The sequence below is a fragment of the Pyricularia oryzae genome, chromosome 3 (assembly GCF_000002495.2).
Source record: "Pyricularia oryzae 70-15 chromosome 3, whole genome shotgun sequence".
Taxonomy (NCBI): Eukaryota; Fungi; Ascomycota; class Sordariomycetes; order Magnaporthales; family Pyriculariaceae; genus Pyricularia; species Pyricularia oryzae.
The window spans coordinates 4,458,282-4,478,117 of record NC_017849.1 but is presented as its reverse complement, the minus strand read 5'-3'; the positions used below and the strand labels follow the sequence as shown (position 1 = coordinate 4,478,117).

The following is a 19,836-nucleotide window of genomic DNA, read 5'->3' as shown; positions in this document are numbered from 1 at the left end:
TGCCCATGAGACTAGATAATTCTATCGGACTATTTGTTTAGATGATTTTACTTAAATAATTTAGGGGTTTTTTTTTTTTTTTGCCCTTGGAGTCACCCACCTAGTTGTCGAAGGGTGTCCAGGCCATATTGTAATAAAAGGGGCTGGGAAAGAATGATTACATGTGAACATGGAGCTGGGACTTTTATCCCCACTGTGCAATGAACGCTTCCGGGCTAAACCTTTGCTCGCTGAGCTACTCAATTCAGATACAGTTATGCAGTATTGCAATATATGAGTGAAGGCAAAGGAAAACCCAGTGGCTTTGCCTTTGGTTTCCTATAACGGTCGTTGCTACGTGAACAAGCTTTGATAGAATCGTCTACTCCAGGGCGCTTAACTCCATGCAAGGTAGAAAGGGATCCCACACAAGCTCCACCTTTGATCCAGCCGAGCCAATAAGAAAACCAATAATCAGGATGGACCTTCACCCCGCCCGCTACTGGTCGATCCCTGCTTAAGCTCTCCATGTTCTTCCTCCCAACGAACGAGCTCCGTCCTTTCTCCTCTCTCGGCACAGCAGCAACGTCAAACTCCTTTGCGTTTGTTTGCTCATTTCTGCCAACCTCCCGTTCCGCCATTTCCAAAATCAGCAGCAACCATGGCTTCCCGTGGAGTGTCTGTCCTCAAGTTCGTCGGGACTGTTTCCCTGGGTCTTTTGACTGTGAGTAGCCATCTTCCCCGAGCTCCGTTTCAGCTTTGTTTTTCTTTTTCTGTTGCTTTGTCTGCATGAGTTACCTGCATGGCGGTCTCCGTTGCGTCGCTACGTCATTTAATAAGGCGGCCCCGCAACCAACGAGTCGTCGTCAACCCGCCCGAGAGCAGTCCTCGATAGGCATCTCCGCCTTGAGTGACCATCACACTGTGTTTGAGACAATTTAAAGTCGAGCAACATTGTGCTTGTTGTTGTGCGGCACGCGTCGCTCCATCCCGGGATCATCGCGGCCACGCCAAACTGCAAGCGATGAAATTAAGCGAGCATGATTGACTGACACCTGCATCTCCCCAGGGTCTTTCCTACACATTGGGGACCGTGTCGGCACCGGCCCTTTTGACATTAAACTCATCCGAAAACGCCGCATCCGCCTTCTACTCCCTTTCGGCCTCGGCCCGCCGCCAGCTTGGCGCCCTGACCGCCGCCTCGGCCGCGACCTTTGCGCTCGCCCTGGTCGCATCTCCCCGCTACTTCCGCCACCCCTACCTTCTCTACACCTCGGTGCTCGCCGTCCTGTCGGCCGGTGCCGCCTCTGAAAGGTTCAACCCCTACCTGCGCATAGCCCCGCGTCCCCTGCCGAGGTCGAACGCCGACCAAGCTGCCCGCCGTGAACGCGCCGCCCGCGCTCGCATGGAGGCCAGCTACGAGGTCCTGAGCACCGACCTCCACAGCGATGGCACTAGCGGCGACGAGCTTCCCGAGGAGGAACCCGTTAACCTGAACGGCGAGACTGTGCGTGCCGACGTCGAGACCTTCGTCAAGAAGCAGATGGTGCGTGCCGGTGTCGCCGGTCTGGGGTTCCTCGTCGCCGTCCTGGGCATCTGGGGCGACGGAGCCGTCCGTCCTCCCGTCTACCGCTACTAAGTTGGCCTGTATTGGAAACGGCAAATGTCGATATAGATGTATTCCCTTCACAATCTCGACTTAGTTCAGGCCCTGTTCTCCCCTTCTAGGCATACTCATTCCCACACATTACTGGTCGCGTTGGATCGACGCACGTACGCCGTGTTGAAGTCGACTTTTATTACATTAGGAGAGCTGCGATGGATTGGATCTTGAAGGAAACGTTTTTTTGGTCCTCTCGATTGATCAGTCCTCCTTCCTGTCCCTGTCCCGACAACCCAAGCACGTCACTCTCTACTGGGTATCCCGTACGACCTCGTCGATTTTGCTGGCAACCCTTTTCGCGTTTGCATCATTTAGCCCGGATATGTTGATGCGGCCGTTTGTAGGGAGATATATATGATGCTTGTCGACCAGAGCGCGACACTGGGCGGGGCTTAGTCGGAAGTAGGAGAAGAGGCCTTTTTCCTCGAGTATGTGTTGCCAGTTCCCGGGCGTCTGGTTTAAATATTTGAGGGGCTTGATTTTAGCAGAAACCCAGGCAAAGATTGAAATGTTTTTACGGCGCTGCAATAGTTTGCTTACCTTGTATTCCTCAGTCAGCAGTTTGAATAGAAGCTCACGGTTACCCTTGAGTCTTTGCCGCATGACGGAGAGTTCATTTTCCCTGTGAAAGACAAATGCAGCACGGTCAACAATGCATCCATTCACCGAAACCGAAACGGCGTATTGTTTTTTTTTTTTTTTTTCTCAAAGGGGCAATTTACTAACCATTTCGACCTGAGCTCTTCAGAACTCAAGATCCTAGTCACCAGCCTCGACCCATATGCCGGCGAGGACGAAAACTCCCAGCGGATCAAGCACCTCAGCTGATCGTGAACGTTGCGCGCCGCACCCGCCCCGGCCGGGCAGAAAGCATGCAGGACGCCGCACCGCTCCCCGTACAGGGCAAAGTTCTTGCTAAATGACTGGCAGACAAACATCTCGATGCCCTCGGCGGCCCACGACCGCACCACATACGCGTCCTCGTCCAGCCCGTCCCCGAGGCCCTGGTACGCATTGTCAAACACGGGAAAGTGGCCCATGTCCCGCACCGCCGCCCGCAGCTCGTCCCACTGCGCGCGCGTCGGGTCCATCCCCGTCGGGTTGTGGCAGCAGGCCTGGAAGATGAAGACGCTTGCCCTCGGGGCGGAGCGGACGGCGGCCAGGATGGCGGGGAAGTCGAGCGTGCGTTTTTCCGAGTCGTACTGCTGGAACTCGACGATCTGCAGCCCCACCAGCTCGCACAGCGGCTTGTAGTTGCCCCAGGTCGGCGTGCCCACGTAGACGGTCGGCGAAGGGTGCACGAAGCGCGAGATGAACTGCGCTGCGAGGTGCACCGCGCCCGTGCCGGATATGGTCTGTACCGAGGCGATCTTGCCGGCGGCGAGGAGGGCGCTGTCCCGGCCGAACATGACGCCGGCTGCGTGTTTGATAAAGTCTACGTTGCCGGTTGTGCATTCGTACTTTTTTGTGGCCATGTTAGTTAGAGTCACTATCTGCGTGGAAGAAATGAAATAAACAGTCACTTGGAGAATTTCAACTTACATCATGTCCAGGGTCATTTTGTAGCAGTTGCACCTTGGCCTCCCTCACGGACGCCAGCTCCTGATAGTTTCCCTTTTCGTTTCTGTAGATTCCAACTCCGAGATCAACCTTGTCCGGACTGGTGTCTGCGTCGGCCGTTGTCTTGAGCAGGTTCATGGGATCCGGAGGACCCGGCTGTATCGCTTCAAAAACCATCTTGGATTGATTTCTGAGATAACAATCTTTTCCTTGCCTCGAGCCTTTCTGTGCACTTGTGTTCAACACACTGGTCAAAGTAAGTTTGGTAGTTTTCTGGCCAAATCGGACTGGTAGAATAAACGGGTGGTTCAGCAGAAATGAATTATGATATTGATAGTTGAAATATCAAAATGTGACTTTTAGCTGAAGAATTATTTTGTGAAATTCCAAACATTTCCTAAAAGCAAGTTGTGAGTCCAGCGATGCGAGACGATTTCGTTGAGCATTCATTCCAGCTCCGAAAGTCGGCCGCTTCCGCCCACCTCAGGGTCGCGGATCCTTCTGCCGAGCTCGGAGCCATTAGGCGCATTTAGGGTCCCGAGGTACCTTAGATTACACTGCAGATGGGGCTCCGAAACGGAACCACATCCGAACCAAGCGACTGGAACAACTGCTATCTTTCGTAAATATAAGATATAAGCAGTTAATTCTTTTTACCAATTTTTCTCCTCGTAAATTCTCATGTGCATTTTATTTCACTGCAGAAAGTCTTCTGTCTCTGACATTGAAACCGTCTGATTCCGTCTATTGTCACTACAAGTGTCTTGAGACCAATCCAATTACCCCTATTATCCTCTCCAACCACACAGCACGCAACCGCAATGGGAATGTTTGCAAACAACCTCATACGGAAAGCGGCCGCAGGCCAGCTATGCAAGGCAAGCACAAGACCTCCCATCCCTTTGATAGAAAACATTGACTGACCAATGTCCCTATAAACCACTCCCCCAAAGCAGGCCTTTGGCGTAAAAGCCATGGCCCACCCGACCATAGCCACGCTCGTCAAAAACGCCGGCTACGACAGCCTGTTCATCGACCTGGAGCACTCCAACCTCAGCATCTCCGACGCCAGCATCCTCAGCCACGCCAGCCTCAACGCCGGCCTGACCCCGTTCGTCCGCGTCCCCCACCAGTGCGGCAACGGCTTCGTGCAGAGGGTGCTGGACGGCGGCGCCATGGGCGTCATCTTTCCCCATGTCTCTAGCGTCGGTAAGTCATGAGAGGGCCCCTCCACCCCACCCCCCTTTGTCTTTCAGCTCTTTGTTCAAATGTCGAAACCATCCCCCCACACGCCAAGTTGCCATCGGGATGTTGGGACATCTAACAGCAAACCCCCAATCTTTTCCCCTTTGCCGTCCGGTCTCCCACCAGAGGACGCAAAAGCTGCAGTATCAATCTCCAAATACCCACCGCAGGGCGTGCGGTCCATGACGGGCCAGCTGCCCATCTTCAACCTCGAGGCCGTGCCGCAAGCAACCGTCATCGCCGAGGGCAACACGTTGGGCTCGACGGTGCTGGTCATGATCGAGGACAAGCGGGCCGTGGCCAACGTCGACGCCATCGCCGCCGTGCCGGGCGTGGACGTCTTGCTAGTCGGGTCCAACGACCTGGCAATCGACCTGGGCGCGCCGGGGGCGTTTACGACCCCGGAATTCCGGTCGGCGCTCGAAGCCATCGCCGCAGCGTGTAAAAAGCACGGCAAGATCATGGCCCTGGCTGGCATCTACGACCAGCCCGAGATCCAGGGCTGGGTGGTGCGGACCCTTGGGGCAAAATATCTGCTGTGTCAGCAGGATACGGCAGTGGTGGCTTCGGGGGCTCTCAATGCCTTGAGGGCGGTTGAGCTCAATGTTGAAAAACCGGCGAATTAATCGATAAACAGACCAGAATAAGCTGGAGTTAGTGTATTTTCCTCCATCGGTGTAAAGCCCTAGTAGATGAAAAAACGTAATATTCCCAGCCAGTCTACCCCCAATGCAACGCAGTGTAAGCCCAAACCAAGCCCGGAAAATGAGATTGCAGCGAAAAAAAGAAGAGAGAAAAAAAAAAAAAAACAGAACTGAACCTCACACGCTCGTATATGCGCAATGCTATGTAATCAGTGTGTCCATTCTCCTGCTTCTCACAACCCAGTCACTACAACGTCCACCCCTTCTTTTTGCTCAGCCACCTGACTGTGTCCAGTCCAGTTTGCACACGCATGCCAAACCGTGCATCGAGAACATATGTTTCCCACTTGGCCACCGTCTCGAGCAGAGTGTAACATTCTTCCGTCTTCTTGCGACGGAACTCTTCCACCTCGTCAGCGTCCGTCGGCCATCGCTCGGGACGGCAGACGTCGTCCCAGGCCAGCATTGCCAGCTCGTAGGTGGCCGATGCGAGGATGTAGTCATCCTTGTTTCCGCCTTTGCATGTAGCACTATTGAAACGCGTGGTGGGGTCAGTATGTCAATATAATAACCGAACAAAAAACGCATAGTCGCAAGACAATCTCAGCAACATCACTTACCGATCATAGGCCGAAATATCCAGCAATATCCCCTTGGCCTCATCGCCCCGGCCAGCATGCCGGAGGAGCGCGGCCTGCCCAACACCGTGGATTGCAACCTCATCGTGTTCCTCCTTAACCTTGGCGACCGTCGCACTTGAAGTGCACCTGTCCCATTCCAAGATGGTCATCGCCTTCTCGATGAGCTCCAGGTTCATGCGCTTTCCACCGTTCCAGAGATATATCATCTCTGCTGCTGGGCTGGGACCTATGGCATCTGCAAGATCGAGTTTGAGTGCCGTGGCGCGCTCCTCCCACTTGGCCACTTTACGCATCACAAAGACCTCAAAAGGCATTTGTCGAGCCATGAACCGCTTGCGGCCGGCCGTGGTGGGTGCTTTTCGGAACAAAGTCTCGGCGCTCTTCTTGTACTTCCGGGCGTTGGAAATCAACTCCTTCTTTCTAATGTCCTCCACGTCCAACCTGTCCTTTGTCGCTGTAACCTTGACGTCGCCTGCCTTGACCTCCTTCTCCGATTCGCTCCCATCCTCCGAAAGCTCGGATAGACCACCAAGCTCATGCACGGCATCCCTGTACATCTCAAGGTGGGCGCAGCCGGCAATAAAATAGTAAAGAGCATGGCTCCAGTCGTTGAGCTCGACCATGCGCACAAAGGAGCTGTGCATGCGCGGCCAGTCCAGATAGCATATTGAGCTAACGGCCAGTTCGAACGTGCTCAAAGCCGTGACCTGCCTCATCTTGGCGTCGCCACACTTCTCAAGCATCTCGATTCCCTCCTTGAGCTTTTTCTCACCAATGAGAACACGAGCCTGTTCCATTCGCCATAGGCCGGAAGCAGGATACCGCTCGCGCATCACGCGGAGCAGCTCGATACACCGCCCGCGCGGGTAGCCTACTATCTCGTCCGGTTCTGCAAGCTCCGCCACATCGCGCTCGCTAGGGAGGACATCGGCGAATGCCAGCAGGCCGTGGTAGTATCCCAGAAGCAAAAGCCCAGCAACAGCGCCGTTCATGTTGGGATGAGCGGCGCTTTGCCATAGCATGTGAAGACCCTTGTCTCTGTCACCGCGGAAGCCGATGATACCCAGCAGCCGTGAAAAAGCGGGTGGCACCATGGAGAGAACTAGCATGAGACTTCCATAGCACATGTTGATTGCGGAATGAATAAAGATGTCTATCGGGTGAGTGAAAAGGCTACCGTCGGAAGCTGCATCGGTGAGCTGAGGAGGCGGCCCCGGCGAGGGTGCTCGCGATGCTGACAATGACGGTACCTGAGACTCGACTGCGGATTTGCTGAGATGAGACTTGGTATCCGAGTCATCTGGTATTTCAAGTGCTTGTAACTTCCCCTCCAAAGTCGCCGCGTCAGTCGCTGGCTGACTTGTAGAGTCTTTTGTGCTCGTGTGACCATCATAGGTGACATGTATCGGGGCTTCAGGTGACACCTTCTCGTCGGCATCTACGAATTCAAGGTCGCTGTCTTCGTCTTCTGCTGCCAGATTCCCACTGCCGGAAGCTGTTGATGCCTGCTCAAAAGGGTTACCTCTAGCGCTAGATGCGCCTTGTTCTTTCATAATCTTTTCTTCTGCCGCTGATATGCTGCTCATAACGGCCATGGCCTTTCGCAGCTTATAGAATGCCTTTAGCGCATCCGTAAGACTCTCATGGAGAACGCTAACCACAGCGTTCATGAGCAGCGCCTGGGCGTACACGATAGCAAACTCGGACCCGTTAGGGAACAGCCTGCCGTCTGTCGCAGGTTCTCGCCTCTCGCCCTTGACCTTATCGTTCCACGACCGCGTCTCGCAGTCAGCGATACATTTCGAGGCCTCGGCCATGACGTCCTTTTCGAATCCGAGGATCGAGCGCATGAATATAGAGACACCCAGACCCAACAGGTGGAATGAGCTGGGATCTTTGCGCTGTCGCAGATGAGCCTCTGCACTCTCCGGATCATCATTCATAATATGAGCCATAGCCTGCATCGCATCGCTCAAATCCGCAAGTTCCTGCTGCTCAGCAGTCATGACGGTCCCTTGAACTCCGGAAGGCGGTGTTGTGGCTCTCGATGGTCCGGCCGACGACTTTGGTGTCGTCGTGCCGGAGCCACGGAACCATGACCGCAGCGACATTGTGAATGTGCCAACAAAAAAGATCCTTTTTTTGTATGTCAAGTATTACCAAGTAACCCCTAATGTTTCGCAAATCTGCAAAAGTGTTGACCTCAAGTCAAAGTGGTAATTGAGATTGTCGCGTGCCCAGTCCCAATGAACCAAGGTGCTTGCAGATGCATGCAGCCAAAGCTACGTAAGAGATATGCACGCAAGCTAAGTTATAAAGAGGGGCAGGCGAGCCAGGGCTGACCGGTTTTGAGGTTAAAAAAGAGACAAGAGTGAATAATGTAAACAAAGAATTCTGTTACTGTTCGTACGGGAAGACGTGTCAAAAAGTTACCCCAAATTGCTTATCTGCGGGTTTGACAAGAATGTATGCTGCTATAATCTTGTTACGGTGCAAATATGTTTGCGAAAATGACCGGTTTCCACGGATGTGTTTCAGGGTCCTGGAGAGACACCAGAGAGACCCTGCTGTTGACGATGACGGATACGATGTGCAAGGATTCGCCTGTTAGTCAGCCAGAGAGAGGCCTGCGATTACGACTTTGATCGGTCGAACTTGACCTGGTCGAGACAAGTCTGAATTTTGGGGGGGATTGATGGTGACGTCGAGATTGTGTCCTGGAGCACGTAACCCCGCCGAAAGCTTTGCAGATCAGTTTTTGTCAAAAGACTTGAGAAAATCTCAATTGAGGCAAAGAATATGGAGAGAGGAAAAAAGTGAAAACCGACAAAGGAGATGAGGGTGGGTTGGTTGAAAGGGGGGAATGATCATGAAATAAATGAGGCCTTTATCGCTCCAACATCAAGCCACTCACGCGCCAGCCATTGCTAGCAATTCACTTCCAACTGCAAGTACTTATGTGGAACGGAGGCTAAATAAACGGAAGTAAGCCACCTCGACTATTCGGCCGTCTTTGGGTTGCCAATCCGTCCCGCGGGGTCTCCAAGACCGGACAGACTTTTTGGCCTCCATGATTTGCACTTTGGTTATTCCGGGGGGTTGCTAACTAGCCAAAACGCGAAAGCGCCCAAAGGGAACATAAAACGGTGGGCACCAGTGAGATTAGCACGGCGCGAATGTGTCATTAGCGAGTCGGCATCAGATCTAAGTGGGCATGGAAACAAGACACGAGAGCCGCTCAAGACGCAGGAGTAAATGCTGGCGGCTGCTGGAATGGTGTCTTGCTCCGGTCGTCGTTGCATCAGTTTGTTCATGGAAGATGTTTGAATTAAGTTCAACGTAACCAAGGGGTATGAAGCGCCTTGAAGCGCCAACAAGAGCCACCCCCAAAAGTAACAATACTCGCTCGCCTTGACACTCACTGACACTGTGCGTGCATGAATGGGCATTTACCTGGACCCCTAACCCTGGCCGCCCGCTACCAACAGCTTACCGAAGCTAGCCTGGACCAAGCAATAGGACAAGGCGGCAGGGAGCTGGACGACTTAGCAATGTCTGACGACGTAGACGTTCCCCAACCGCGACCCAAGAGATTCACTCCGCCATCCATCAAACCACCCCACCACCACATCACGCTGCAACGAATCCTTCAAGACGACGGTGATACCTGAGAGTTTACGCGTCACTTTTACCGAAAAAAAGTCGATAATTCACAAGGAAACCCACAAACCAACCATGGCGTCGTCAACACAAACTGCCCCTCAGAAGAAGGAGGACAAGCCAGCCGACCAGACATCCAAGCTTGAGACCCAGCAAAAATCAGCCGCGCTCGAGGAGGACGACGAGTTTGAGGACTTTCCGGTGGACGGTACGTTATGAACGACTGGATGGATGGCGGAACGGCAAACGGCGTTGTCTTGATATCTCACCCGTTCCCACCGCAAAACCGGGGAATCATCCGTTTTCGTACATGTGACCGCACAGGCACTGACGCTTTAAAAAAAACCGATAGACTGGGCGATGGAGGAGACCGAGGCCGGCGCGAGCAACGACGCCGCCCAGAAGCACTTGTGGGAGGAGTCATGGGACGACGATGACACAAGCGACGACTTCTCCCAGCAGCTCAAGTACGTCCGTTCAAGCCAAGGCGCGCACATGGCACTTGCACTAAAATCCCGTTTATAACCCTTGAGTAACGTCGCCTGTTCAACTACTAACGACTATGGATCATCACAGAGAAGAGCTGAAGAAAGTCGAGGCTTCAAAGAGGAGATGAGCAACGGGTTGATGAGTATCACGGGTTCCCCTGGGCACACGGCATCGCACGGGGCGCAGCCACAAACCACCATGGCTACGAGAAAAGGATAGACACAGTTGTCGAGCGGGAAGAAACCGCCACCCAAATAACATCGTAATAGACGCCGTCAGAATTTCATCGTCAATGACCCTGTATCAAGCCATATCAAACCGGGGTGACGTGAGTGTATATGTCATGGATGCCTCGGATAGACCCCCCGTGGCTCTTTGACAGCCCTCATTCTGATATGTACTATTATTTACTTCAAAATGATGGTATTGCTGCTCATAGATAGGAGGTTCTACTGGACATTGTTCTTTGTTCATCAAATTGTCAGGGAATCCTTGTACTTGCAGTAATTACAGGCCACCCATAGGCCACCACCTTTTTATTCTTTCAAGTCCAAAATTCCTCATTGACCACTTACTTGCTGCTGAGCGCGGTGACACCAGGCAGTTCCTTGCCCTCGAGGAGCTCCAAGCTGGCACCACCGCCGGTCGAGACGTGGCTCAGCTTGTCCTCAACTCCGTACTTGGCCGCAACGGTAGCTGTGTCACCACCTCCGATGATAACAATCTTGCCCTTGCCGCAGCCGCTGACGGCAGCGTCAAGAGTGGCCTTGGTGCCCTTGGCGAAAGCGTCAAACTCAAAGACACCGGCGGGGCCGTTCCACAGGACGGTCTGCGACTCGTCGATGGCGCTCTGGAACAGCTCGACACTCTTCTCGCCGCAGTCCAAGCCCATCCAGCCCTCAGGGATGCCCTCCTTGTCCGTGGCAGACCCAGTCTTGGCGTCCGCGGCGAACTTGTCAGCAGTGATGAAGTCGACCGGCAGGACGACCTTGACGCCCTTCTCCTGCGCCTTCTTCATGAGCTCAGGGACGGTCTTGGATCCTGCCTCGTCAAAGAGCGAGTTTCCAATGGCCATGTTGTCGAGAACCTTCTTGAAGGTAAAGGCCATGCCACCGCAAACGATGAGCGTGTTGACCTTGTCAAGCAGGTTGTCGATCAGCTGGATTTTGTCCGAAACCTTGGCACCACCAAGAATGGCCAAGAAGGGGCGCTTGGGCGACTCGAGGGCCTGTGCGAAGTAGTCAAGCTCCTTCTTCATCAGGAAACCAGCGGCCTTCTGGGGTAGGTCGACGCCAACCATGGAAGAGTGAGCACGGTGAGCAGTGCCGAAAGCATCGTCTGCGCAGGCACAAGTTAGCCTGGTGATCAATTATACTGTATGCGGGATATCAATTCTTGTCGGCTTACTGATGTAAATGTCTCCCAACTTGGTGAGGCCCTTGCGGAACTCCTCGACCTTGGCCTTGTCAGCCTTGGTCTTGTTGCCCTCCTTGTCCTTGGCGCTGCCCTCCTCCTCGATGTGGAAGCGCAGGTTCTCCAATAGTACGACGTCGCCCTCGCCGGCCTTGTTGACGATTTCCTCGACCTCAGGGCCGACACAGTCAGGAGCGAAGGTGACCTTTTTGCCGCCCAAAAGCTTCTCAAGCTCGGACACGACAGGCTTGAGCGAGTACTTGGGGTTGGGCGATCCATTTGGCCGACCGAGGTGCGACATCAGGATAACTGTCTTGGCGCCATTGTCGAGGGCATGCTTGATTGTTGGCACAGCGCCGGCAATACGCTGGTTGTTGGTGATGTTCTTGTTATCGTCAAGAGGAACGTTGAAGTCGACCTTTTTGGTGGGGTATGTCTCAATGTCAGTTTAATCACTTCTTAATAATGGAGGACAAGCAGAAGCTTGGATGAATCTGGTAAGCTATATTGGTTTTGCATGTCCTGGTACCGTCAAAACTTACACGGATGAGCACCCGCTTCCCCTTGACATCAACGTCCGTGATGGAGAGCTTGTTAGAGAGAGACATGGCGGATTGTCGACAGCTATTTTTGTTTTGTGAAACCTGAAAACTCGGAATTGAAATGAGATTGATTCTAGGACTTGAACAGGTTCTCCGGTGTATGTTGGGGATGGATGTGAGTGAGGTGACAAAAGTTATCGGGAGGCCCAGTAAACGCGTCGAACATCTATTCATAGCCCCGCCATTGATAGCTCTCTCTTTCTTCTGAAGCTCCAAATTGACGCACCTGCCGTTGGGGAGGGGTTCAATCGTAGTGGGGCTCAACGTTGTCAGAGCGATTATGACGTAAAATGAACTGCCATTATTACTGGTAGGGTGATTTTGTTTGCAACAAAAGTGGCAGTGCAACTGAGACGTGCCCTGCATTCGGATCTACATTGGCTACAATATGTTGTGCTTCATCGCAGGCAAAATATCTGCACCTTTTGACACTAACATAGGCCTCGAATGGGCCGGTTCAGGGGTACAGTCTGTGAAGGCATGGAAGCTAGTCCAAGTAGGCAGGTACCTAGGTAGGTATGCATATCTAGGCTTAACAAGGTACGCAATCGAATTGTATCTTAGCGAATGGCTTAAAAGTACACACAGCGACGACAAGTGACATGAGCTATGTACAGTCGAGTGAAGAAAGAGGAAAAAAGAAAAGGAAAGGTAAAGAAAATTTCTAATGTAGAACAATTGCCATTGGTCTCGTTTGCGCTCAAAGAAATAGGAGAGCAAGTCCATAGTCAGCCAGAAGAATGCACCGCATCCTCCTGCGATCCAAGCCAAGAACGCCGAAAGGAACCCCCAATATGCTCGCATGTACCGTAAAATGCCTTGATGTGGTCACAAAGCACCACTAGAATTCGCCAAGAGGCTGCCAAACAATTTACTGGCACGTTATTGGATGTTTATAGCGGTTGTAAGAATTTCAGCCAGTGCGTCCAAGCAACAGCTCTTATTATTCTGAGGCTGCAGCGCCCATGATAGAAGAACATTCGTGGTCGTGGCGCATTAGGAGAGGCGCAGGTTGGGTGAGTCGGGGTAGGCATGCGGTGTAGGCTGGGCCTCCTCGGCGGCGTTGCTGAGGGACAAGTAGGCAGTCCAGGCAATACCGATGGTTGACACAAACGGCTAGGGCACACACATGAAGTTAGCAAGACTATCACCTGCGACGAGCTACGTAGAGCGAATATTGACTCACCAGCTGGAACTGAACTGGCATCAAGCGGAAGTTGATGACCTGGACCGCGGGCCAAATCGCAAAGTTGGCCTTGAGCGTCGGCACATACATGTCCCTCAGCTTATTCTGCACGGCGCGCCTACCACCACCCTCGGCAATCGTCATGACAGTGAAGAAAGCGGCAATACCAAACGGCGCAAACACCAGCTGGTCCATCGCCACCCTCTTCATCGCCGGGCCAAAAGCAGCCGTTTTTGTGATCGGGAAGGTCTTCTCCAAGAACTTGAACCACTTGAACTGCACCGGGGCCATGCAGAAGCCGTAGGCCATGAAGCGCGTCAATCGCTCAAAGTCAAACGGAGGTGGGAGGATGCGGGAGTCCGGGATAAGGTCGCGATCGCTGAGAGGGTTTTTGCGGTCGAGTTCCTGGATCTCGATAGCGATGGGGTCATCCTTGGGGTTCGGGTGGAAGGGGCCCTTTCGCGCGGCTCGCTGCTTGACGGCGGTTATGGTTTGTGCGACGGTATCTGCTATGCCTCCCAGGACCGCATTGGTGACCATCATCGTGAGGACTTTGACAAAGGTTTTCTAGTCAGTAATGTTGAAGGTTGTCGGTACGGGGTACTGAAGTAGAATATGTGACGCACTAGGCCGCTCCTCGTAGTACGCATTGAAGCGCGAAGTGAGTCGGGCGACGAAAGCCATCTCGACGAGGAAGATTAGAAAGTGGAGGAGTGGCTGCAATATCGTGGTTCGCGATGGTTAGCTTTGAACGTGTGTTGCAAAAGTCCACAACAAGAGAAGACATTGTGGGCGGGAGCAGGTGGGTAAGTGACATCAGCATCAAGTACCCCTTGACATAGGAGTCCATGTGTAAGGGGCAGCTGAAATCAACGTTTGTACCGGGCAAAGACATTAGGACGTTAGACGGATCATGTTCCTGACACTTACCACCCTGTCGAAAATGTATTTAGAGTTAACCGTACGAATGATTCGTCGGCGGCTTAATTCCCAAGTCATCTTGAGTTATAGAAGAGAACAAAACAAAGAAAGAAAAAAGCGGTCCAGATTCAAAGAAAAGTAGACCTGGCTGGTCTAGGGATGGTGATGTATTCTACGGGTTGCGGCTTGCTGTTTGCCAATGCGATAACAGAAAATCGACGAATGTGGCCGAAATGGACCCTTGCACGGCGCGCCGCTTAGTGAACCGCCCGAGGCTTGACAATGATCGATGACGACACGCAGCTGGTCTGGTGTGGGTGTGAGGAGCACAAGCGGGCCCTGTGTGTTCCCTAATCGGGGATGGTGAACCAACGTCGCAGACAAAAAGTGACGTCCCCTAAAAAAAACAACCGACGCACTACACTGTTCGTCAAGATTACAGCGTATAGGAGTGCTCGCGTGATGATTGAAGTGTTGATGACAAGAGAAAGTCAGAAAATCTTTCAAAGTTACCGAAACGTCCGCAAGCGCAAGTTTTTGTGGAAATGCCGTGCCTAACACAGTTTGAAATCCCCCTCAATCCTACTGTAGGAACAGTATACACACCCTGGCACCGCCTCAGCTTTGATCCGTCCGATCCACAGTTTGCAAATGCTTATTTTTAGCCGGCCCTTGTACGGCCACAAAAGGTGCAGAACTCTCGAAATACAGGCGGTAATATCAACACCACTCGAGGCGCTTGGATTCATGTCATTATCAACTTTGCTGAAAAATCAGTCCTACTGCTGATGTAACAAACTCAGCACGACAAGCACGGGATCTACCGAGTCCGAACACAGGATTTTGAAGCTGGCAGGCAGCCAGCGCAAGTAAAAGAAAAAGGTGATATAATTACTACTGTTGCGCCACAGATGTAATGACGCGAGATCATCCAGTTGATTCCTGGATGGATCTTCATCTTCCAAGTCTGGAATGGCATAAGAAACATAAAGAGCCTGATCTTCAAAACGTTCGAATCATATGCACCAAGATGAGCAGGCAAACGAAATTAGTAAACTATACTGATGACTTTTCTCATTAGAACGCCTAGTTGCACCAAAACCACCTTGGCGAACAAGATACAGAGGCAGAGCATGCGCCGAGCTCAAGATCTTTCGCCTTCTATGTATAGCCATGGGGTATCCTTTTTGCACTCCAGAAAAAGCGTTGTATCCCAAACCATTAAATGGTGACTTTTCTCTAGCGAGGAACGCCTGCCAACCTTTGTGGTCAAACTTGACGATAAAAAAGCAAGTACAAAGAAAACACATGCGAACGAATCAGACCAGCATCGAAGTACTCAAATATGATTTTTGTTTCGAACATAAGGAAAAGGAATATTTCAAGATTTTTGCAATAAAGGACAAAGTTGAGAAAATTAGGCCAAGGCCAGGGATGACCGCTCCGACCCTTGTTTCAAGGTCGGCGAATCATGCCGTCCTTGTACGTCTGTTCAGTTGGCATACTCTGCCGGTCCAATGTCAAATGCGATCATATCTGCAGTGACCGGACGTCTGAGATGCTTCGTTGCCTCTTGTGCGCCTCGTTGAGGTTGGAGGACGCCTTGCGTTTCTGGGCAACGCTATCGAGAGGACTGCTGATCATGTGCTGGTATGCACTGACTGATGACTTGCGTCGCCGCACAGGTGTCAAGGGGGCTGTAATGTTATTCAGACTGTCACTTCTGACGCCCCTGATTGGGTTCGAATACCCATTCGAGAAGAGTAGCGACTCTTCAGTTGCCATATCGCTCAGGATGAGCTGCTTGTTGACTTGATCGCGACGGAAAGCCCCGACCTTTTCCGAGTTTCGATCGAAATGGGCCAGCAGCGGGTGGATGTCGCCGTTGCCGTTGACTGTGGCATCGCTGACCGAGCTAGCGGCGACAGAATGACGACGCCCCGGGGTAGGCGTTGCGCCGCCATCATTCTCATCTTCTGAAGGGTTGGCCGTCTCTGCCTCATCCCCGGTGTCATTAGAATCAAAGATGAGGAAATCATCCAATTTCAGGTCTTTTTCGCCCTCATCACCAACAAAGTCCATGTTCTCGGATCCGCTGGAGCCATCCGAGTAAGACATAGCATCCGAGTTTAGAGGATAGAATGCCTCCTCCGGCCCGACGGGCAAATTGTTCATAAAGTCTCCCATTGCGTTGTTGGAGAACATGGCACCGAACATCATACTTCCCGAGTTGCTGAGGATTGGAGACTGCTGCATGCCTATCATGTTGGAAATCTCAGAATCTTGCCAGTTGAGAGAGTCTTGAGACAACTCCAAACGCCGTGTCTTGGATGGGGTGAAGATGATCATCTTGCGAGTAACAGGATCCATGACGCCCACGGGCTTGCTGTCATTGTTGTCCAAATCGAAATGTCCAACACGGGGTTTGCCAGCTTTGCTGCGAAATCGCTGAATAGAGGTTTTGGCGGCCTTGGCAGATTTGGCCGGGCTTGCAGTGTCTGAATCAGACGACCCGTCAGCGGACTCGATGCGGCGGATTTGCTTCTTGCGGATGAGGGGCTCTGTAGGTATGTCCTCCTCCGTGGTTTCGCCATCCGCTGAAGGTTTGAAGAATTCTATTAGCAAAGGTCGACACCGTCTAGCCAGTCTTCACAAAAACTCACTCTCATAGCCGTCCAGAGACTCCGAGCTATCATCTAGCTCCTCGATATTCCGGGCCGGCGTGGAGGCCGCACTTGCAAGCTGACTTCCGGTGGCATCTTCTGTAACCATAGGGCCTTGGGGGGCAAACATGTGATCGTTTGCGTCTTCAAAATCCCAGAAAGATCCGACACTAGACGTGTCGTCGGGATCCTGCTCAACTTGTCGGCGAAAAGCAGGGTCAAGCGATGCCTGCTCGACAAAAATGTCGGGGAAGAACTCTTTGTTGTAGTCCGAGACATCTGACAACGTGTCATCCGAATCCGAGTCGGGAACACCCGTGAAGCGGACATGCCGCTCTACGGGCTGCTGCTCAACGATATGTTCTTCAGGGTCTGATACGATGCCATTCCACTCTGGGAGGTCGTCTTCCTGGTCGTCCTCTTCATCCTCCTCCTCTTCTTCGTTTTCGTCATCGGCCTCATCTTCTTCATCTTCATCCTCCTCCTCGCTATCTTCAAGTGGTGGCCGAGAAGAGCCAGGTGTGTGCTTTGGGTGCGTCACACGGTTTATTATGTGCTCTGCCTCGGCCGCGTAGACATCCTCCTCGTCGTCATCCTCGTCATCACTAACATCCTCGACGGCGGAGTAGCCTCCGTCGTCGGATAGATCAAGTGAACTTGATGAGGTGTCTGAGAGCCGGCGTCGCTTGACCGGTGGCTTGACCTGAGTCTTCTTCTGAGGAAGCTTAAGCCGTATTATGGTCCTGCTCGCCATGATGGGGTATGTGCAGGGGTCAATATGTAAGGGTAAATGTCGGGGTGATTTCTCGTCAAGCCACAAATGGCGGTGAAGGGCTGAAGCTACAGGCTTCTGGGATCAGGGACCACAGGCTGCAGAATTCAGATGATGTTTGCGTTTAGGTCTCTGCTAGCGATGCAGAAGACCGAATATGGTCAATTCTTTGCCGAGTATGAGGATCTCGGTTGGTGAACCTGGTCGTGGTGGTAATGTGATACAAGGTCGTTGGGCGCGAGTGATCCAATCTCACGGATTTCAAGTCAGGTTTTCTAGATTTGTTTGTTTTTTCACAGCAGGAGGCTTCCACGCGCGGGAAATCTTGTTGCTGGCTTGTCTCGACTATTCCCCTGTTTCTAGTGGAAGTCAAGGGCCCAAGGACACGAAAGCCGTGGGTAACTTTGTCGAGAGGAATTGGCAGAGTTGAACTACTCGTTGAGGCTGCTGGACTGCGGAACATGCCTGGAGAAATCGGGCACGTCCCGCAGTGGGGGTTCACAGCTCAGCGACGGCCGAAGGCATCTTGAATTCTCGACAATGTTTCTGTAGGTGTTACGGGGTCTCTAGTGTATAATTGCGACTTCGTTGTCTTTGGGTTTGAGGGTGTTTGGTTTGCTGCGGAAGAAGAAACTCAAGAACACGAACGGGAGGAGGGGGTTGAACTTTTTTTCTGCTCGAGCGAGACCCGGGCCACGGTGGGGTAGGCCCCGGCTTGCATGCGGCGGGGCCCACCTCGGAGGAGTTGCCAAAGCCTCCATTGGCGTCGCCGAACTCCAGTTTTAGCTGAGCAAAAAATACTTTGGACATGCATCAACCTTTTGCGGGCGAGCCTCCCCACAGTGGGCTGCCAATGAGCCATATGAGCGGGATGATACGCACATCAAAATATTCGCCATTGGCCTGAATTCTGTGGATACCTTCCTTTTTTCGGGGTCGCATCGTCACGTTTCTTCACTATGCCAGCAAGCGACGGTCTGACCGCCTTTTTGTCCAAGATGTGCAAGATGCTATGGAGATCCCCTCATGTCGATGTCGTTTCCAGTTTACCACGTAGGTACCAGCCCCGCCAGGATGGCTGCGCATGTGTCGGCTTGGTCGGGTACCTTGTTACTGTAACTAATTCCCGACTACAGTGTACTACTTTCAGCAGTGGTAGGTTAATAGGTGCCTAGCTGGAACTCCTTTGCAAAGAAGGGCGAACTATCTAGGTGCCATAATCGTCCGAGCAAGTCACTAATTATGATTCACCTGCATACAATACTTCCAAAAGGGTGTACGGCACAAGCCATTCACACCTCGTAGCGACTCATCAGTCAGACAGAGTTCACCATTGCTTGTCAAAAACATACAGAGTATAGCCGAGTCCAAGATGGTCTGGAAACCAAGTAAACTAAGTAGACAGCGCGCACAATTCTCTTCTTTTAGCTAGTTTTCCGTCTCGGCTGCAGACCCTTGACGCATTCTATGAAGCATTGTTGCTCATTGATGCTGCAAGATTCAAGGGGCTTGGGCCTGAATCATCCGTCCGCCAAAAGTAGTGCTTCTTTTTTTCCCTCTTAGCCCCATTCTAAATGCGGGTTTGGTTTTCCAAGCATTCCTACGTTTCCCCTTGTCATGGCCCCACAATAGCAGCTCGAGCACCGCTTCTCTGCCACTCGGAGCCTGTCGCAGCTGGGCTGTCGCCTTGATGCCTAGGTAAATCACCAACGTCTTTTGCAACCATCAACCTTGGAATGTCCCTCGTGAGCATGAATAGGGGTCTCTTTTTTTTTTATAGTATCGGGAGCATCAGCTGCGAAACTCTGTTCATGAGCGAATGCTTACCACCTATCTCCCTACTATAAGGATTGTGCCTGTGATTCGTTGGCATAGCTCCAGCTACACAATTTGGACCCAAGGAACCACATCGAGAGGTGGATGCTCAACGAAATCCCTCCGTTGACATAATTTTTGACTCTGTACCATAGTAGTTGCCACCGCAGCTGCCATCTGCAATTTCGAATGAATGACTCAGAGGTGTGTATGAGCAATTTGCGAGATTTTTTAACCTACCCATTGTGAGCTAACTTATTCAAATTTAGACTTTCAGGGTGCAAAACTTGGCTCAAAGTACGTGTACAATACAGAAGTGGTTGCATGGCTTTTGGTTGAAGTGTCAGCATGTGCAGTGGTGGGTCTCATCTGGTTCTAGAAGATTACTACGGTAGAGTCGTCTCTCACAGACACAAGCTCAAGCTTGCCTTTCACAAGCACAAGTTATGTATTTTGACGAACGCACAAGTGTCACAGTCGCCTAAACTGCGAACTAAACATGTTTTACCTGTCAGGCACATGGATGCTATGTAGGTACCTTACCTACTACGTAGTATATTCCGTACTCGCACTGAATAGAGAC

At 52.1% G+C, this 19,836-nt stretch overlaps 8 protein-coding genes across 8 annotated transcripts; 3 read left to right on the top strand and 5 right to left on the bottom strand.

Moving 5' to 3' along the window:
• The first annotated feature begins 530 nt into the window (after positions 1-530).
• Positions 531-2,244, top strand: MGG_12948 (uncharacterized protein). Its single transcript, XM_003712533.1, has 2 exons — positions 531-703; positions 1,049-2,244. The coding sequence occupies exons 1-2, from the start codon at positions 641-643 to the stop codon at positions 1,616-1,618; spliced, it is 633 nt and encodes a 210-aa protein (XP_003712581.1). The 5' UTR covers positions 531-640; the 3' UTR covers positions 1,619-2,244.
• MGG_05067 (aspartate aminotransferase) lies at positions 1,758-3,624 on the bottom strand. The gene is made up of 4 exons (XM_003712532.1): positions 3,185-3,624; positions 2,369-3,102; positions 2,183-2,264; positions 1,758-2,095 (listed from the first exon to the last, which is right to left on the bottom strand). Exons 1-4 carry the CDS (start codon positions 3,377-3,379, stop codon positions 1,892-1,894), a joined length of 1,215 nt encoding a protein of 404 aa, XP_003712580.1. The 5' UTR covers positions 3,380-3,624; the 3' UTR covers positions 1,758-1,891.
• Positions 3,625-3,790: 166 nt separating this feature from the next.
• On the top strand, positions 3,791-5,197 carry MGG_05066 (HpcH/HpaI aldolase). Its single transcript, XM_003712531.1, has 3 exons — positions 3,791-4,080; positions 4,159-4,411; positions 4,574-5,197. Exons 1-3 carry the CDS (start codon positions 4,024-4,026, stop codon positions 5,071-5,073), a joined length of 810 nt encoding a protein of 269 aa, XP_003712579.1. The 5' UTR covers positions 3,791-4,023; the 3' UTR covers positions 5,074-5,197.
• On the bottom strand, positions 3,866-8,915 carry MGG_05065 (mitochondrial outer membrane protein IML2). The gene is made up of 2 exons (XM_003712530.1): positions 5,712-8,915; positions 3,866-5,621 (listed from the first exon to the last, which is right to left on the bottom strand). Exons 1-2 carry the CDS (start codon positions 7,841-7,843, stop codon positions 5,339-5,341), a joined length of 2,415 nt encoding a protein of 804 aa, XP_003712578.1. The 5' UTR covers positions 7,844-8,915; the 3' UTR covers positions 3,866-5,338.
• A 325-nt stretch (positions 8,916-9,240) lies between these two features.
• MGG_05064 (uncharacterized protein) lies at positions 9,241-10,393 on the top strand. The gene is made up of 3 exons (XM_003712529.1): positions 9,241-9,600; positions 9,745-9,859; positions 9,969-10,393. Exons 1-3 carry the CDS (start codon positions 9,468-9,470, stop codon positions 10,006-10,008), a joined length of 288 nt encoding a protein of 95 aa, XP_003712577.1. The 5' UTR covers positions 9,241-9,467; the 3' UTR covers positions 10,009-10,393.
• Positions 10,171-12,211, bottom strand: MGG_05063 (phosphoglycerate kinase). Its single transcript, XM_003712528.1, has 3 exons — positions 11,837-12,211; positions 11,289-11,712; positions 10,171-11,219 (listed from the first exon to the last, which is right to left on the bottom strand). Exons 1-3 carry the CDS (start codon positions 12,068-12,070, stop codon positions 10,453-10,455), a joined length of 1,425 nt encoding a protein of 474 aa, XP_003712576.1. The 5' UTR covers positions 12,071-12,211; the 3' UTR covers positions 10,171-10,452.
• Positions 12,212-12,366: 155 nt separating this feature from the next.
• MGG_05062 (uncharacterized protein) lies at positions 12,367-14,504 on the bottom strand. The gene is made up of 4 exons (XM_003712527.1): positions 14,013-14,504; positions 13,709-13,799; positions 13,083-13,633; positions 12,367-13,012 (listed from the first exon to the last, which is right to left on the bottom strand). The coding sequence occupies exons 1-4, from the start codon at positions 14,079-14,081 to the stop codon at positions 12,893-12,895; spliced, it is 831 nt and encodes a 276-aa protein (XP_003712575.1). The 5' UTR covers positions 14,082-14,504; the 3' UTR covers positions 12,367-12,892.
• A 381-nt stretch (positions 14,505-14,885) lies between these two features.
• Positions 14,886-18,067, bottom strand: MGG_05061 (uncharacterized protein). Its single transcript, XM_003712526.1, has 2 exons — positions 16,667-18,067; positions 14,886-16,600 (listed from the first exon to the last, which is right to left on the bottom strand). Exons 1-2 carry the CDS (start codon positions 17,418-17,420, stop codon positions 15,534-15,536), a joined length of 1,821 nt encoding a protein of 606 aa, XP_003712574.1. The 5' UTR covers positions 17,421-18,067; the 3' UTR covers positions 14,886-15,533.
• Positions 18,068-19,836: the final 1,769 nt, after the last annotated feature.

Bases quoted from the DNA above. Each gene is read 5' to 3' on its own strand.
- MGG_05064 (XM_003712529.1), top strand. From the start codon at position 9,468: ATGGCGTCGTCAACACAAACTGCCCCTCAGAAGAAGGAGGACAAGCCA. The intron at 9,601-9,744 runs GTACGTTATGAA...AAAAACCGATAG, and splicing joins TGAGGACTTTCCGGTGGACG to ACTGGGCGATGGAGGAGACC. The intron at 9,860-9,968 runs GTACGTCCGTTC...GGATCATCACAG, and splicing joins GACTTCTCCCAGCAGCTCAA to AGAAGAGCTGAAGAAAGTCG.
- MGG_05062 (XM_003712527.1), bottom strand. From the start codon at position 14,081: ATGACTTGGGAATTAAGCCGCCGACGAATCATTCGTACGGTTAACTCT. The intron at 13,800-14,012 runs GTAAGTGTCAGG...ACGATATTGCAG, and splicing joins AATACATTTTCGACAGGGTG to CCACTCCTCCACTTTCTAAT. The intron at 13,634-13,708 runs GTGCGTCACATA...CCTTTGTCAAAG, and splicing joins GTACTACGAGGAGCGGCCTA to TCCTCACGATGATGGTCACC.
- MGG_12948 (XM_003712533.1), top strand. From the start codon at position 641: ATGGCTTCCCGTGGAGTGTCTGTCCTCAAGTTCGTCGGGACTGTTTCC. The intron at 704-1,048 runs GTGAGTAGCCAT...GCATCTCCCCAG, and splicing joins TTTCCCTGGGTCTTTTGACT to GGTCTTTCCTACACATTGGG.
- MGG_05066 (XM_003712531.1), top strand. From the start codon at position 4,024: ATGGGAATGTTTGCAAACAACCTCATACGGAAAGCGGCCGCAGGCCAG. The intron at 4,081-4,158 runs GCAAGCACAAGA...CCCCCAAAGCAG, and splicing joins CCGCAGGCCAGCTATGCAAG to GCCTTTGGCGTAAAAGCCAT. The intron at 4,412-4,573 runs GTAAGTCATGAG...GTCTCCCACCAG, and splicing joins TCCCCATGTCTCTAGCGTCG to AGGACGCAAAAGCTGCAGTA.
- MGG_05067 (XM_003712532.1), bottom strand. From the start codon at position 3,379: ATGGTTTTTGAAGCGATACAGCCGGGTCCTCCGGATCCCATGAACCTG. The intron at 2,265-2,368 runs GTTAGTAAATTG...TGTCTTTCACAG, and splicing joins GAAGAGCTCAGGTCGAAATG to GGAAAATGAACTCTCCGTCA. The intron at 2,096-2,182 runs GTAAGCAAACTA...TATTTAAACCAG, and splicing joins TGCTGACTGAGGAATACAAG to ACGCCCGGGAACTGGCAACA.
- MGG_05065 (XM_003712530.1), bottom strand. From the start codon at position 7,843: ATGTCGCTGCGGTCATGGTTCCGTGGCTCCGGCACGACGACACCAAAG. The intron at 5,622-5,711 runs GTAAGTGATGTT...GCGTTTCAATAG, and splicing joins GATATTTCGGCCTATGATCG to TGCTACATGCAAAGGCGGAA.
- MGG_05063 (XM_003712528.1), bottom strand. From the start codon at position 12,070: ATGAATAGATGTTCGACGCGTTTACTGGGCCTCCCGATAACTTTTGTC. The intron at 11,713-11,836 runs GTAAGTTTTGAC...CCCACCAAAAAG, and splicing joins GGAAGCGGGTGCTCATCCGT to GTCGACTTCAACGTTCCTCT. The intron at 11,220-11,288 runs GTAAGCCGACAA...GTGCCTGCGCAG, and splicing joins GTTGGGAGACATTTACATCA to ACGATGCTTTCGGCACTGCT.
- MGG_05061 (XM_003712526.1), bottom strand. From the start codon at position 17,420: ATGGCGAGCAGGACCATAATACGGCTTAAGCTTCCTCAGAAGAAGACT. The intron at 16,601-16,666 runs GTGAGTTTTTGT...TCAAACCTTCAG, and splicing joins GTCTCTGGACGGCTATGAGA to CGGATGGCGAAACCACGGAG.